Raw genomic sequence first — 15,130 nt, 5'->3', positions numbered from 1 at the left:
AGCAATTTCTTAAAGAATTAAATTACAAAAGAAAGACTTTCTACCAAATAAAAAACTTGGAAAAGTCCTCACTAAAGTCCTCACTAAGTCCTTTTCAGTAGTTGGCACAACCTTCACCTTGGTGATCTTAGGTAACAATATATTTTGGTAACAATAGAAATACCATTTTTCTTGTTTTGATTCTACTGTTTTCAGTAAGTAAAACCACAAGAATGGACCCAAAAAGAGTTCAATGAATTAATGCTGACCAGAACTCAAAATGAATTCATTTTTATTTTTGGAAATATTTGATTATTTGGCTTAAATATTAATTAACCTGAAAAAACTAACAAAAAATTATTCCTTGGGTTACACACACACACACACACACACACACACACACACATATATATAATTTCTGTATTGTTCCCAGTCATGAAAAGAAAATAAACCATGAGAGTACTGTCTTCCAATAATTTAATCCAAATTAGTTGACAAATTTTCCATAAGAACTAATCAGTAGATATTTAGTATTTGTAGGTCTTTTCAACTCTGCTATGTTGCAATGCAAAGCCACTGCAGATAATATTTAATCAAATAAACATGGCTGTGTTCTAAGACAACTTTATGGATAAAGGAATCTGAATTTCTATTATTTTCATGTCTTAAAATAGTCTTTTTATCTTTTCCAACCATTAAAAAAAAAGAAGCTTAATTATAATTAGCTCATAAACCATACAAAAGTAGGTAGTGCCGGTGTTTGTCAACCCAATTTAATCACCTTGCAATTCAAATACCTCTCCCCCTTTCCTATACCCATACAAAAATTTTACGGTGTGTCCAAGGAGAATTTTATAACAAAAAGAACAATGTTAAACTGTTATCTATTAAATGTAAAATAATTTATGGTTACTTAAAGCTAATTAGCTCTCTCATTTATTTCTATAATCAAATCTCAACTTCAGGGCTTTTTAATTAGATCTTTATGCCCTTATTTCTTCCTGGTTTCCTCCACATGGGAATCCTCCCTTAGGTCTCTTACTTTGTAATATACATCCATCCCCATTCTACCCTAAATTCTCCATGATGCTAAGGAGATTGCAGCACATTCTCAGATCCCTACTTAGCATATAAACAAATCTATTCCTACTTGACAAATACTTACTTGAACTCTCACCAAACTGTGGTCAACTAAATTTTATATACCCGCTAAATTTCTGAAACCTGTGTCTTTGTTACCTACTACATGTAGAAATGGATGTCTATAAAGCCCAACTCCTTTTGTTTTGGACAACTTCATAATCAAGTACCTTAGTTCCTGCAGTATTTTTAAAATATATTTACAAATAAAATTACTACTCATTAAAACCCTATCTTTAGGCAAGACTTTCAGTCCTATAACCTATCAAAATTATTATGTACCTTTCTACTCATTAATACTGGTCATAGACCCTTAACAAGTATTAAAATTTCTGAGAGTTGGGCTGGGGATGTGGATCAAGTGGTAGCGCGCTCGCCTGGCATGCGCACCACGCTGGGTTCGATCCTCAGCACCACATACAAATAAAGATGTTGTGTCTGCCGAAAACTAAAAAATAAATATTAAAAAAATTCTCTTTTTCTTAAAAAAAAAATCTTTGAGCTGTTAAAAAAAAAAAAAACTTCTGAGAGCGAAATTTAACCATCCAATGAAACAGAAATCCCTTGAATATCCTGTAATACATCACTACTTTCCATATAATACCAGCGATAGGAATGGTCTTTATTTAGTCAGTGATTTATTTAACAATTTTTTCCTCTTATTCACTCAGTTAATGTTTCGCAGGATATGCCCTACATACTTGATGCATAAGTCAATGTTCTCACTGGAACTCCAGCTATTCTATGCTCAGAAGATGGATCCACTTATGCCACCAAAATGGGCTGCACACTGTCGGGGCTCATTGGAGTCCCTAGTTCCTAACTGAAAATCCTTCGAGAATTTTATGATGGGCATGAGACCTAGGTCCTGCCAACAGCTCTCACACTGTTAGCAGGGCAGGAAACAATTATCTGAATTTTTTATTTTCTTAGGAAGGAGACAGGTTTTGTCTTATCCCAAGACTTACAAGGAATAAAACTTCAAAAACCTAGAACAGAAGTTCAGATGTTAGACAGCCAGAAACAGTAGTAGTGGTAGTAAAAATAAAAATCAAACACCCATGATAGGTATATTTAACAAGGTGGAGTAAGTAATACAAATATAATGAATTTGAAAATCCTCTCAACATTTAATCTCATCCTATATAACAGGGTGTGAAATAAAGGACGAAGACAAAAAACATTTTATAAGGAAAACTATAAGATCTGATGACAGCTTGTGGCCCACGAACATGGAAGAATGATCATATTAAGGTATAAAGAACTCTCAAGTTAAGGCACTTAGGTTCTTGCTACTCTCTGCTCCATTTGATTAAAATTTTATATGAACCCATGAGTTAAAGCCATTAGGAATTAAATCAAAGGAAAAAACTTCCCAAACATAGTAACAAACCTTAACTCAATGTAAAATGTTAGATGCATTCCCACTGACATCAGGAACAATACAAAATATTCATCATCATTGCTATTATTCTACATTACATTGGAGGTCTAATCCAACATAATAACACAAGATAAAAAAAAAAAAATGGGGCTGGGGTTATGGCTCAGTGGTAGAGCGCTTGCCTAGCATGTATGAGGCACTGGGTTTAATTCTCAGCACTACCTAAAAATAAATAAATAATAAAATAAAGGTCCATCAACATATAAAAAAATTTTGGAAGAAATAAAATGTACAAAAATTGGAAAGGGGAAATTATTATTTACAGTGGATGTGATCACTTAAAAAGAAAATAAATTATTAGAGTTCATAAGAGAGTTTAACAAGTATGAAGTGTAAGATTATAAGGAAAAAAAGCATTCCTAACAGCAATACCCAAAGAAGAAAAATAAAGCACTGAGGGATAAATTTATAATTTCTAGATAAATTATAAAATGTTACTTAAGAATATAAAAGATTACATTGACAAATGGACAAATTTTACTCATGGGTGAAAAGTTTATATAAATTAAGGTATATGCTAATATATATGAACATACTCTATCTAAACATATATATTCAATGTACTTCCAATCAATCACTACAGAATTTCTCCTGGAAATTGACAAACTCTCAAATTTCATAGGGAAGCATATAATTTCCAAAATAACCCAATTTTGAAAAATAACAAGGAAGGGGCACTTTTCTATAAGACTAATAAACTCAGTGTAGTATCCATTTAAGAACATACAGATGAACCAACAGAAATAGAAAAAGAGACCCATGCAACATGGAATCTTAGCATAGGACACAGCCGACATTCTGATTGTGAAAAATTAACAAACAATTCAATCAAGAGGGCTGACTAGCTTGATCGTTAAAATGTATGACACCTTCAGGGCTAAGGGTAGAGCTCAGTGGTAAGAGCTGTTGCCTAGCATGCACAAAATCCTGGAGTTCAATTCATAACATTGTTCAGCCCCCCAGCTCCCCCACACACAAAGAAGCCCTAGTACTCTGCCTCAGAAGATAGACAAAAAGAAAAAAAAAAGTAAAATTTAAGTAGATTAAAAAGCTAAACACTTCACCCTGCCACAAATCATGAACAAATTTTAGACACAACAGATTTAGAGAAATTATTTGCAACCCATGCAACTTCCAAATGGACAAATGAACATAGTTTTCAATTCATTTGGGTAAGTACCAAATGAATTCAAAACTGTTTCCACATAAAAATTCACATAAGGACATATTTATATAGCAGCTTATTCAAAACGTGGAAGCAACCAACACTCCTTTTTGTAATGGAGAGGATAAAGATACTGTAGTACATCCAGACAATGGAATATTATTCAGCACTAAGAAGAAAGGAGCTACCAAGACTTGAAGGAAACTTAAATATGCATTTAAGTTTCATAATTACAAAGTAAAAGAAACCAATATAAATCATACACATAATAAAGGATTTTAATTATATTACATTCTGGGAAAGGCAAAACTAAGGAGATAATAAAAAACATCAGAGGAAGAGATGAGTAGGCAGAGGACTTTTAAGACAGTAAAATTATTTTGTATAGATAGTAAAATTATTTTGTATAATACTATGTGTGCTGATATAGTCACTGTACATTTTTGCAAACACATAGCATATACAACATCAAAAGTGAACCTTAAGGTAAACTATGAAATTGGATAATAATATATTGATAACAAATGTGCTGGATCTGGTGGCATGTGCCTTTAATCCCAGAGACTCAGTAAGCTTAGGCAGGAGGATTCCAACTTCAAGGCCAATCTCAACAACTTAGTGAGACCCTGTTTCAAAATAATATTAAAAAGAAATTGGGTAACATGCTCCTGGGTTAAATTCCTAATACTAAAAATAATTATAACAAATGTACCATTGTGGTACAGAATTTTGAAGGTGGGGAAATTTGTGGAGGGGGTTTATGGGAACTGGATGTGTTTTTGCTCAAATTTTCTGACTCAAACTTCTCTGGGGTTAGGGATGTACCTCAGTAGTATTAACACAAGCAAGGCCCCAGGTTCAATCCTAAGCAAATAAACAAACAAAAAAAAATGTAAATATATAATTCAAAAAAGAAACTCTCAATGACCAATAAAGATACAAAAACTTACTCGACTTTCTCAACTACAATAAAATACTTTACTTTTTCAGTCAGAGACATAAATAATAAAAACAGATGACTCAAATATGTTAGTGAATATTTGAAGCAATGGATTTTTATACATTCTAACTGGAATGTAAATCACTTGGCAGAGCAATTTGATAATACTCTGAATTATTTGAATACATAAAACACAGAAATTCTAGGTAAACAATCAGATTCTTGTGCAAAACTGTGTAAGAAAATATACAACAACTGCAATAACATTATTTATATATATATACACACACACACATATACCCAGAGAAGCATGTATGCACGTGCACCTGTATGTAAATATTACTAGAGGGATACAAAATCAACAGGCTTTGTGAAGGAAGGTTAGGAGAATGGGATTCAAAAACTTTACCTATGATATTGTGACTTAAAAGTCTGGAAAATTGACAAAATGCCAACAGCTATTAAATCTAGATAATGGAAATTAGATATCTATTATGTAATTTGCACTTCTCAGTATCTTAATTAATAACCTCATTGAACATTTGAAAAATTAATAATTCCAAGGACATCAGATATAAGTAGTAACATGACTCTGCCTAAATCTCCCCCTCCCATACTCCAAATCCCTTAAAATGATAGCAAAATATTTAAAAATCAGGGGGGAAGAAATATGAACATTCACAACATTGCCTGAACACAAGAAAAAAAAAATTAAAAGGGTTAAAAAAAAGTGATTCCTAAAAGACAGAAAGAAGAGACATTGGGTTGATGAAAGGAAGTTACAGCCAGAACTAAACACAAGAAATGGAAGAAAATTCAGATTCCTCCAAGCTCCAAACCTACAAATTTAGGAAAAAGGAGGCCCTAGATTTAAAGATAAGTAATCCCAAACCAGCATTCCTTCAGCTGGTGCTGAGACAGAATACAGGAGCAGCATTGCCTGCAGGCTCTAGAAGTAAGTGTGGGTGCTAAAACCAGCAGGGAAGAATAGGTATCCCAGAGCTATCCCAACTAAAAAGTTTTCAAATGTTCTCAACATTATGACCAAAAAATGCTTGTTACAGCATTTACTCCAATAGTAAAACAACCTAAATATCCATTAATAAAGAAATCTGCATATGAATTTATGAATATCTATACTCTGAATTACTGTAAAAGTTAAAAAATAAAATCAAGTCTATATTATATGATACATGGAAAAATCTCCAAGACCTCAATGAGTAAACAAAACACATAATGTCTACTTATAAAAGACAAAAATCCAATACATATGAGTAAATTGATAATATAAATAAAGCACAGAAAATCACCCAAGTATAGACACTTTGGGGAAGGGGGAATTTACAATGAATGTCTATATTTCTTGATTCTTTTACAATAGAACATATTCATAAATTACTACTATAACTAAAAAAAAATACAGTATGTGCATAAAAAGTTCATCTATTTAGAATTCCAATATAAAAAGTTATTAAATATATATTAACTAAGCATTTTTTTAAAGGAACAAATACAGTAGAGTTACTAGTGGTAATGACAACAGTTCACATTTTCTCTGATGTTTGAATACTTCCTATAGTATGACATAACAGGGTCAGCCAAAAGTAATCCATTCCTTATTTCAGAAAGCATACATAGAATTACCATAAAAGCATTCAAATTGGAGATTGGTTAAGGAAAACAATACTCATAGTCATTTCCTTAGGAGCCTTGTCCAGCCTTCAATGAAGGAAGTGACACAATCTGCCTCAATTACTAAAATCTAATAGTGACTTATGTGAAAGAAACACTGCAAAATTCACCTCCCTCTGAAAATACTGTCTGTTCCCTTCCCCTCTCCATAAAAATAAATTAAGTCATCAGAAAAAACTATTATATAATATATGATACAATTCTAGTAAAGAAAAAAATCTCTATGAGATTTCTCGTGTTCCATCTTACCCCATCATTAACCTTACATTAACATAAACCTTTTAAGTAGGGACACTGGTGCACATTTGTAAACCCAGCTACTTGAGAGGCTGAGACAGGAGGATTATAAGTTTAAGGCAAACCTGGGCAACTCAGAGAGACCCTGTCTCAAAATAAAAAATAAGCCAGGTACAGTGGTACATGCCTGTAAACCCAGCAAATTCGGAGACTCAGACAGGAACCTCGAAATGAAAAATAAAGGAGTGGGATGCAGCTCATTAGTAGAGTGCCTAGCATGCATGAGGCCCTGGACCAATCCTCAATACTGCAAACAAACAAAAGTACAAAAAACAACAATTTTAAGAAACCTTTAAGTAATAAAGCAGAACTGGGGTGGTGGCACATACCTATAATCCCCTCAACTGGGGAGGCTGAGGCAGGAGGGTTGCCAGTTTGAGGCCAGCCTCAGCAACTTAGAAAAACCCTATCTCAAAATAGAAAATAAAAATAGGAGTGGGTATGTACTCAGAGGTAAAGTGCCCTGGGTTCAGTCCCCAGTACCAAAATAAATAAAAAATAAAGTAGAAATTTCGAACATATATGCACATTAGTTAACTCCCACCCATTAGGATGAGCTAAATTCCACTCACCAATGATATGTATATTATACAACTCATACTTTAATGAAGGATGCAACTAATACTTACTAAAAGTCTTACAGATGTCTGAAACAGCTTTGAAGACTCTATCAGAGAAATTCACTTTCACCTTCACATACTTCATGTTGGGAAGTTGCAGGCGGAGCAGTTTGTGCTGGGGAGTGAACTGAAGCTTGGCATCTGCCTGAATACCATACTTATCCAAGGTCCAATGTGTCTTAAGCAGCCAAGTTCTCTTCTTTTCCCACCAGAGAGCATGGTCAGACCAATCTTTTTTTACATCTAAAAATAAATAAATAAATAAATAAATAAGCAAGCAAGCAAAATTCTTAAAAATCACCAAGATTACTGGAGAGAAATTAAAACAAAATTGGGTATTTAATGCAAACAGCAGATAATAAATGCCTGTTATATGAAAGGTACAAAAGACACACAAATGGTTAAGAATATTCTCTGCCCTTAAAAGCCAATACACAAGATACACAGGGTAATCAACACTGCTGAAATCAAATAAGAACTGGAACACATGGATGACAGAGAACAAGTACCCTCTGTTATTAGAGAACAAACAGAACCTTGGGAGCTAGAATAGGAAGCATATTTAATAAAGAAGTTGAGTTGGTGGGTTTTCATCTTTAAATTTCTTTAAAGAATTTTATCATGATGATAAAATAGGTGAAAAAGTTGCAGTCTGGGAGACTGAAAAATATACTACAGTACTGTAAAGGTGGTAAAAGCAAGACGAGAAACCAAAGTGAACAAAACCCACCATTTTAGATGAAGGAGTATGGAAAATATCCATAAGCAGCACTGTACTAAGAGAAAGCTCTAAAACATACAAAATCTACATTTCAACCTTGTATCCCATACATATCCCAAAAAGAATAACAAAGTCACACAGTCCACTTTTTGTCAATGAACAAAATTTGGTTCAAGTATGACAGAAAACACCATTTAATAGTTTTGCACAATTAAATGAAATGCAACCAAAAAAATGAAAGGAATGTAATTTATACAAGGTTTGGCTAAACTCAGGCAGATCATAAGAATAAACTTGCAGCAATCAAATCTAACTGCAGGTAGTTTTTAAAGTAGCAGTAATAGGGGAGGGGAGGGGGGATAGTAGAGAATAGGATAGACAGCAGAATACATCAGACACTAGAATGGCAATATGTAAATCAATGGAAGTGTAACTGATGTGATACAGCAATCTGTATATGGGGTAAAAATGGGAGTTCATAACCCAATTGAATCAAACTGTGAAATATGATATATTAAGAACTGTGTAATGTTTTGAACTACCAACAATAAAAAAATAAAATAAATAAATAAATAAAGTAGCAGTAATAGTAGATTTTTGGATCAATTATATGTTAAACTTATCAAGTGCCCAAAAAGGCAGCTGTGATATTTCAAAAAAAGAACAACAGTCAAACAAGTCTTCCCAGGGAAGAAAAAAGTCGCTGGAGAATAACTTTCTTGCAAATAAAAATTAAAACTACCACCAGGTTTCTGATATCTACAAAAAGAGCTTATCAGCTTTAAGTCATATAAAAATATTATTAATCTGGAACTTAAGATAAACAACTGGCCTACCTCTAAGGAAAAAAAAAATTGTTTGCACATTGATTATATGCCTAGAAACACTTTCTATAATGGCAAAATTTGCTTAATATAACTGCATTTCTCATGAAAGAAACACAGTAGAATAAGACTTCCAAGTCCCTAGACATTAAATTTTTTTATAATCAGGAAAATTATAGCTGCTCGTGATTGTACGGCCATTCTGCAATTTTAATATTTGTTTTGTTTCAAGAAAATTCAGCTAATTATTTGGCTGCAAAACTACAACTACTCAACCACTTCTGATACTTAATGTATAGTACTCTGCAATTTAAATTATTTTCCAGCACAGAATCTGCCAACTGATTTTAAGAAATAATAAATTCTGATCTAGCTTGTAGAAGATAGCCAAAGTTGGGGACATTTTCAAATATAATGAAGAAACTAATAACATGTTATTTTTTTTTCTTCAGGACTACAGAACTAATACAGAAAGACTACTTGCAAAGAATGATGGTAATCCAGGGGAGCAAGGCTGAGCTGAACTGGATTATGGGTAGGTAGATATATAAAACCTTCTTCCTAACACTTGCATCAGTCATTTCTGCTGTACTCTCCCATCGATATCAGCTAAGGGAACTATATAATACACTTCCAGTGGGCAAAGAAGGGCAGCAAATAGCTTTAACAGTAATAACAGCCTGAGTCCCAAACACTGACTTACATCATTTGGATTCCCCAAAGGCAACTCTGAGATGAGAAATTGGGTAAGATAGCTTATTTGGGGGGAGGGGAATACCAGGAAGCACACCTGAACTTGAAAGGATTAGTAAAAGTGAGACAAAGGAGGAAGATAATTTAGGATTCATTAACTGCTGTGGACAACTGGAGTTCAGTCCTCAGGAATCCTGTAGCATATGCTTTAGAATGGACTCATTAAGTAGTGGGTCCTTCTCTGTTTCCTTGGTTAAGGGCTCCTCTTGGGGCATGAAATTCTTAGCACTCCCTGGCTACCATACACAAGATGGAAGCCCTGCATATAGGCACAGCAAGCCCAGAAATCTCCGTGCTTGGGGAAAAGAAGTTACCAGTAAGCTAGGGATCTGTCCCCTACAGCTACAAGAAACTGTATTGGGGAGGCCTAAACAGCACCTGTTACAAACTTTAGAGAAATGCTTATTTTTTTTTTAAGAGAAAAGCTATTTTATATTAGTAGCAGGGCAGCAGAACCAATGCTGTAAGGACATAATAGAGGACAGACTCAAAACAATGTGGTCCAGTGGTAGATGTTAAAATGGGGGAAGGGAAGACCCAATCTGATAAGGAGCTCTTTAAAATAAAATTTACAGATAGATTTTGACAAAAAGGCAATTTACAACGAACTACAAATGTTGCAGTGTTCAATACAAAAGGATTATAAGAACTGGATTTTTCAAGTCAAAACTATGTAGGAGGATGATGTTACTGTAAACAGAGGGCTGGCAAATTATCAATGGCTCAATAACCAAACCCTGCCTTCTGACTGTCTTTTCATGGCCCACAAGCAAAGCAAGGTTTTAATATTTTTAAATGGTTGTTTGGGAATCAGAAGAATAGAATCTTATACAACTTATATGCAAATATCAGTGTCCATAAAAAAGTTTTATGGAACGTGGTTACTCATTCATCTGTTGAAATATGCTAAAATTGTTCCTGCGCTACATCACAACAGTCCTGACAGAGAGACTTTATGGCTCACAAAGCATCAAATACCTACTATTTGGACTTTTAAAAAAATGTCCTACTGTAAGTAATACTATCTTGGACTTACTCACATAATGACAGAATAAAATTTCAACTTTCTACCAAATAGGCTTCAAACTCCCACCTCAGAAACATAAACCTTCTCTGATGAATTTTTTCCACTCCCCACCTCTACTGCCCTGCCTCACAAGTGCCCATGTAGTTAAGGTTTGAAGGAGATCCATCTCACACAAAGGCATGAAAAACAATCACTGTCTGGGCACAGTGGTGCAAGCCTGTAATCCCAGCGGCTCGGGAGGCTGAGGCAGGAAGATTGTGAGTTCAAAGCCAGCTTCAGCAAAAGTAAGGTGCTAAAAGCAAGTCAGTGAGACCCTGTCTCTAAATAAAATATAAAATAGGGCTGTGGCTCAGTGGTCAAGTGCCCCTGAGTTCAATCTCTGGTACCAAACAAGAAAAAAAGAAAACCCAATGCTGTAAGGATATCTGACTGGCATTAGAACTATCTATTCATCACATTTAGGAACCACAAAAGGATCACTCATTCCTCCCTTTAAAGCCTGACACTCTCCATCAATTCTACTTTGCTTTGTCACTGAAGGAGCAGTGTACTTGTACTCAGCAAGAATCATCATCAACAAGGAAGGCATGAGACCCCAAGATTACATGCTAGATGCCCTATGAATGGTTTATTTACCTACCAAAAGAAAGAAGCTCTCTTGCTGACTAGCAACACTAATAAGACCAGTCTTTTTAATATTCTCTCTCTCTCGCTTTTTCTTGCTCTCTCTCTCTCTCTCTCTCTCTCTCTCTCTCACACACACACACACACACAGACACACACACAAAGGTAAGTAACAATACAGTGAAGAAAAATTATAAAAAAATATGAGCAGAAATAGGACACCATGAAAAAAAATAATCAGAAGAATCAGTAGGGCCAATGCCAAGAGACAGAAGTAGAAAAGCAAACATCATAACAGTAAAGTATAAGACAGTATTGGAAGATGGATACAGGATGAACTGTAGGAGCTTGTGGCATACTCTTTGGTGGCATTCTTGAAGACTCAAAACACTTTCAACATAGTCAGCATTATAGAGTAATCACTACTATAGAATATCAAACAGGATCTATAAAAATATCCATTAATTTAACAATTGTTGAACTATGTGCAAGAAAGCACTGTTGTAGTGCTAGGAGATACTGATGAACACAGCAACATGACTAGAACAGAGAACAGAAGCAGGAAAGGACATCACAGAGCTAGGCAGGAGGGGATGTGGTGGTTGAAGTAAGTTGTTTAGATTTTATTATGAGATAAACCTCTAGAGTAGCAATTTTCATCCTAATGGGCATTAAAACTACCTAAGCAGTTTTTAAAAATACTGTTGCCTGGACCACCCCAAACTAGGGCTATTTGGGTTTGTAGACAGCTATTTTTTGTAGGGGGGAGGGTGGTGAAGGCTGACATCTCCTTTCCCACCACCTTGGTAATACCTCTTAAACCAAGTATGACAGAATCTCTGGTTGTAAGTCTGGAAACTGGTTTTAAGTAGGGATGATTTCAAAATAATCACTGATAATTTTGAAGAACTGTAGTAATACAGTATGTAAAAGCAAAACTGTGAGATTATGTAGGAAACTAACATGGAATGAGAAAAGATGACTTCTTAATTATTCTGCTAGGGTAGTGAGGAAGCAGACATAAAATATATAGAAAACTTTTCCTGGACATTTTGCTATAATAGAGAAAAGAATAATGGACAGCAAACTGACCGAAAAGGGTTGGCAGGTCCAAGGAGTATTTTTAGTTTTGTTTTTAAGAAAGAAAAGCTATTATGGCATTATTTAAATAGTGACAGAATGATCCTATAAAATTCAAAACATATTTAATAGTATCTCCACACCAAGTCCCATAACTGGATCTACTTAGGGCATCACAATTTAAAATATAAAACAAATTTTATATTCTGATCAAAATCCTGAGAAAAATGATGCATTGATTTAGATGCAATTGCGTAAGCAAGCATGTAACCACACAAACTGTGTGTGTGTAGGCGGAGGGGGAGCACGTATTTAAAGTGGTCCATCAATGCAACAGTTCTTAAAAACACTTAAGGGGCTGGGGATGTGGCTCAAGCGGTAGCGCACTCGCCTGGCATGCGTGCAGCCTGGGTTCGATCCTCAGCACCACATACAAACATACAAAGATGTTGTGTCCGCTGAAAACTAAAAAATAAATATTAAAAAATTCTCTCTCTAAAAAAACACAAAAAAACACTTAAGTTATCCAGTATATTACAGCTTATCTTTATAATGGCAAGTTAAACCATAACACATCATGCAACTATAACTTGTATGTCCCACTACATACAAAAGATTTCATTTATCAACACATAGGTATTCATAGGTATTTATTCCTCTAGATAAAGACTGAGTAGAAGCATAAAAACATTATGATGTCAAGCAAAAGAAAAAGCTATTGAACTAGTAAAATAATGTTTTTTCTTGTGTAATTTAGACCTCATGAAAAAAAATAGCTATCAAAATTCCCTGTTATTTGTATAACTAAAGCTTTGGGATAATTTTTCAATCATGAAACTTCCTTTTGTGTCCTAATCTTGGCCATGGACTATGTTCTAGTCTGTTTTTGTTTTTTGCATTACTGGGGATTGAACTCAGAGCCTCACACATACTAAGCAAGCACTCTACCACTAAGCTATATTCCCAGCCCTTGGACTGGAAGAAAAGATGACTTGGGGTTTCATCACTAGAGGCTGAGTGTACAAATATTGCTTATTCTAAATAATATTTTTGCTTTTCAGAATGGTTAGCTTGGTATTTCAAATGTAACAGTAGATGACTAAATGCAAACACACACACACACACACACCAGTCTAGTATTTGCCATAGAAAAGTTAGCCGGGATCACCTGAGTAGATTCACTAATCAGCATTATAAAGCTGTTAAAGGGGTAGACCTTATACAAAAACATGCTGTGAGAGTATTTCCCACATTTGGATTTTCAGTTATTTTCCAGGTATAGAGCAACTTTTTTTTATTTGTTGTACTGTGTTTTAAATTTTTTATTTTCAGAAACAACCCATACAAATGCAACAATTCTCAGGAAGAAAAAAACCAAAGAAGAAAAAAATTGTACTATTATGAAGTCATTGTTTATTTTTCTTTTGGGGGAAAGAAAAGAAGGAATTTCATGACTTATTTATAAATTCAGCCCTTTTTAGTAATACATTATAGTTTAATATACCTAACAAAAAAGAAAACAAATTCTTTAAAACATTTTGTCGGGGTTCTGGAAAGAATTATACCTGTGTTCCTTCCTTATTTAACAGATCCAATTACACTGTATTCTGTTTCACATAACAATATCTGACAGGCACTCAAACTCAAATCATTAAAATCGAAAATTGCTAAAACATTAACTGAATCAATAAATATATCCTCCCTTGACAGCAACAGAATGCTCTTCAAATTCAGGAAGTGGCCATATATTTATTTTACAAAAATACCATCTGTGTATTCCAAGGAAGAAAAGATGACTTAGGGTTTCATCACTAGAGGCTGAGTGTACAAATATTGCTTATTCTACCAAATCATAGCATTCACCCACTCTATGAATCACAAAAGAAAAGCAAAGAAATAAAACATTTCAAAGCTTTTTGCTATAGAAAAAATACTATACATTTCTTTGTGCAATTACAATTATCTTACACTCTAAAAATGTAAGCACAGAGAAAGGGATACATTATTGAAAACATCCTAATTAATCTTTTCCTACTAGGATCACAATGTATTTGTGTATCCTGCTAATACTGTCACTTCCTCCTGTTTCCTTTTCAGGGTCCTCTTGAACCTCAATAAGATAATGAAAATAGTTTACCCTGTCTTTACCAATGGTGAGAAAACATTGTATATAATCCTACTGTACAAGCAACAGAGCTACTAAGCAATGGTCCCAACACTCCAGCCTCACCAGACCAGATAACATCACAGGCCAATCCTGCCTTCCATATAAGATTTTCAGACCATTTCCTCACACCATTTACCTATACTAACCTAGTCATTCATCTATTAAACTTAAGAAGACCATCTCTCTTTCATTTCACAAGGTACATTAAAGCAATTACTAAAAATTTAATGGTCAACAAGGTTTAAGACATCACAGGCCGGGCTAGGGATGTGGCTCAAGCTGTAGTGCGCTTGCCTGGCATGCGCGCAGTGCTGGATTCGATCCTCAGCACCACATACAAATAAAGATGTTGTGTCCGCCGAAAACTAAAACAATAAATATTAAACAGATAGTGGAAATTTGTAAAAGTTCTGCTTCTTAAAAAAAAAAAAAAAAAAGACATCAGAGGCCAACTTATTGTGTTTCTTCTGTCCAACACTACATCACACTTATCAACATCCTCAAACTTCTGAGCATCCTCAAACTTCTCAGTAGACAACCATGGATTCTACTGAAAAAGTAAATACAGGAGCCATCAGACTGGAATTATTTCAGCTTCATGTAAACTAAGCCTACAAACCTTCTTGAATCTGTATGCAGATGGACCTCCTGTTTTTA

General features: G+C 34.4%; 1 protein-coding gene across 4 annotated transcripts in view; it reads right to left on the bottom strand.

Moving 5' to 3' along the window:
• Fermt2 (FERM domain containing kindlin 2) overlaps positions 1-15,130 on the bottom strand; it is an 80,598-nt gene that overhangs the window by 48,041 nt on the left and 17,427 nt on the right. For all 4 annotated transcript variants that reach the window (XM_026411023.2, XM_026411025.2, XM_026411024.2 and 1 more), the window contains exon 3: positions 7,287-7,520. In XM_026411023.2, coding sequence (XP_026266808.1) covers positions 7,287-7,520 — 234 coding nt within the window. The remainder of the gene's footprint in view (positions 1-7,286; positions 7,521-15,130) is intronic.

Source organism: Urocitellus parryii, chromosome 6 (genome assembly GCF_045843805.1).
Source record: "Urocitellus parryii isolate mUroPar1 chromosome 6, mUroPar1.hap1, whole genome shotgun sequence".
Classification (NCBI taxonomy): domain Eukaryota; kingdom Metazoa; phylum Chordata; class Mammalia; order Rodentia; family Sciuridae; genus Urocitellus; species Urocitellus parryii.
This window is presented reverse-complemented; position numbering and strand designations above follow the sequence as displayed.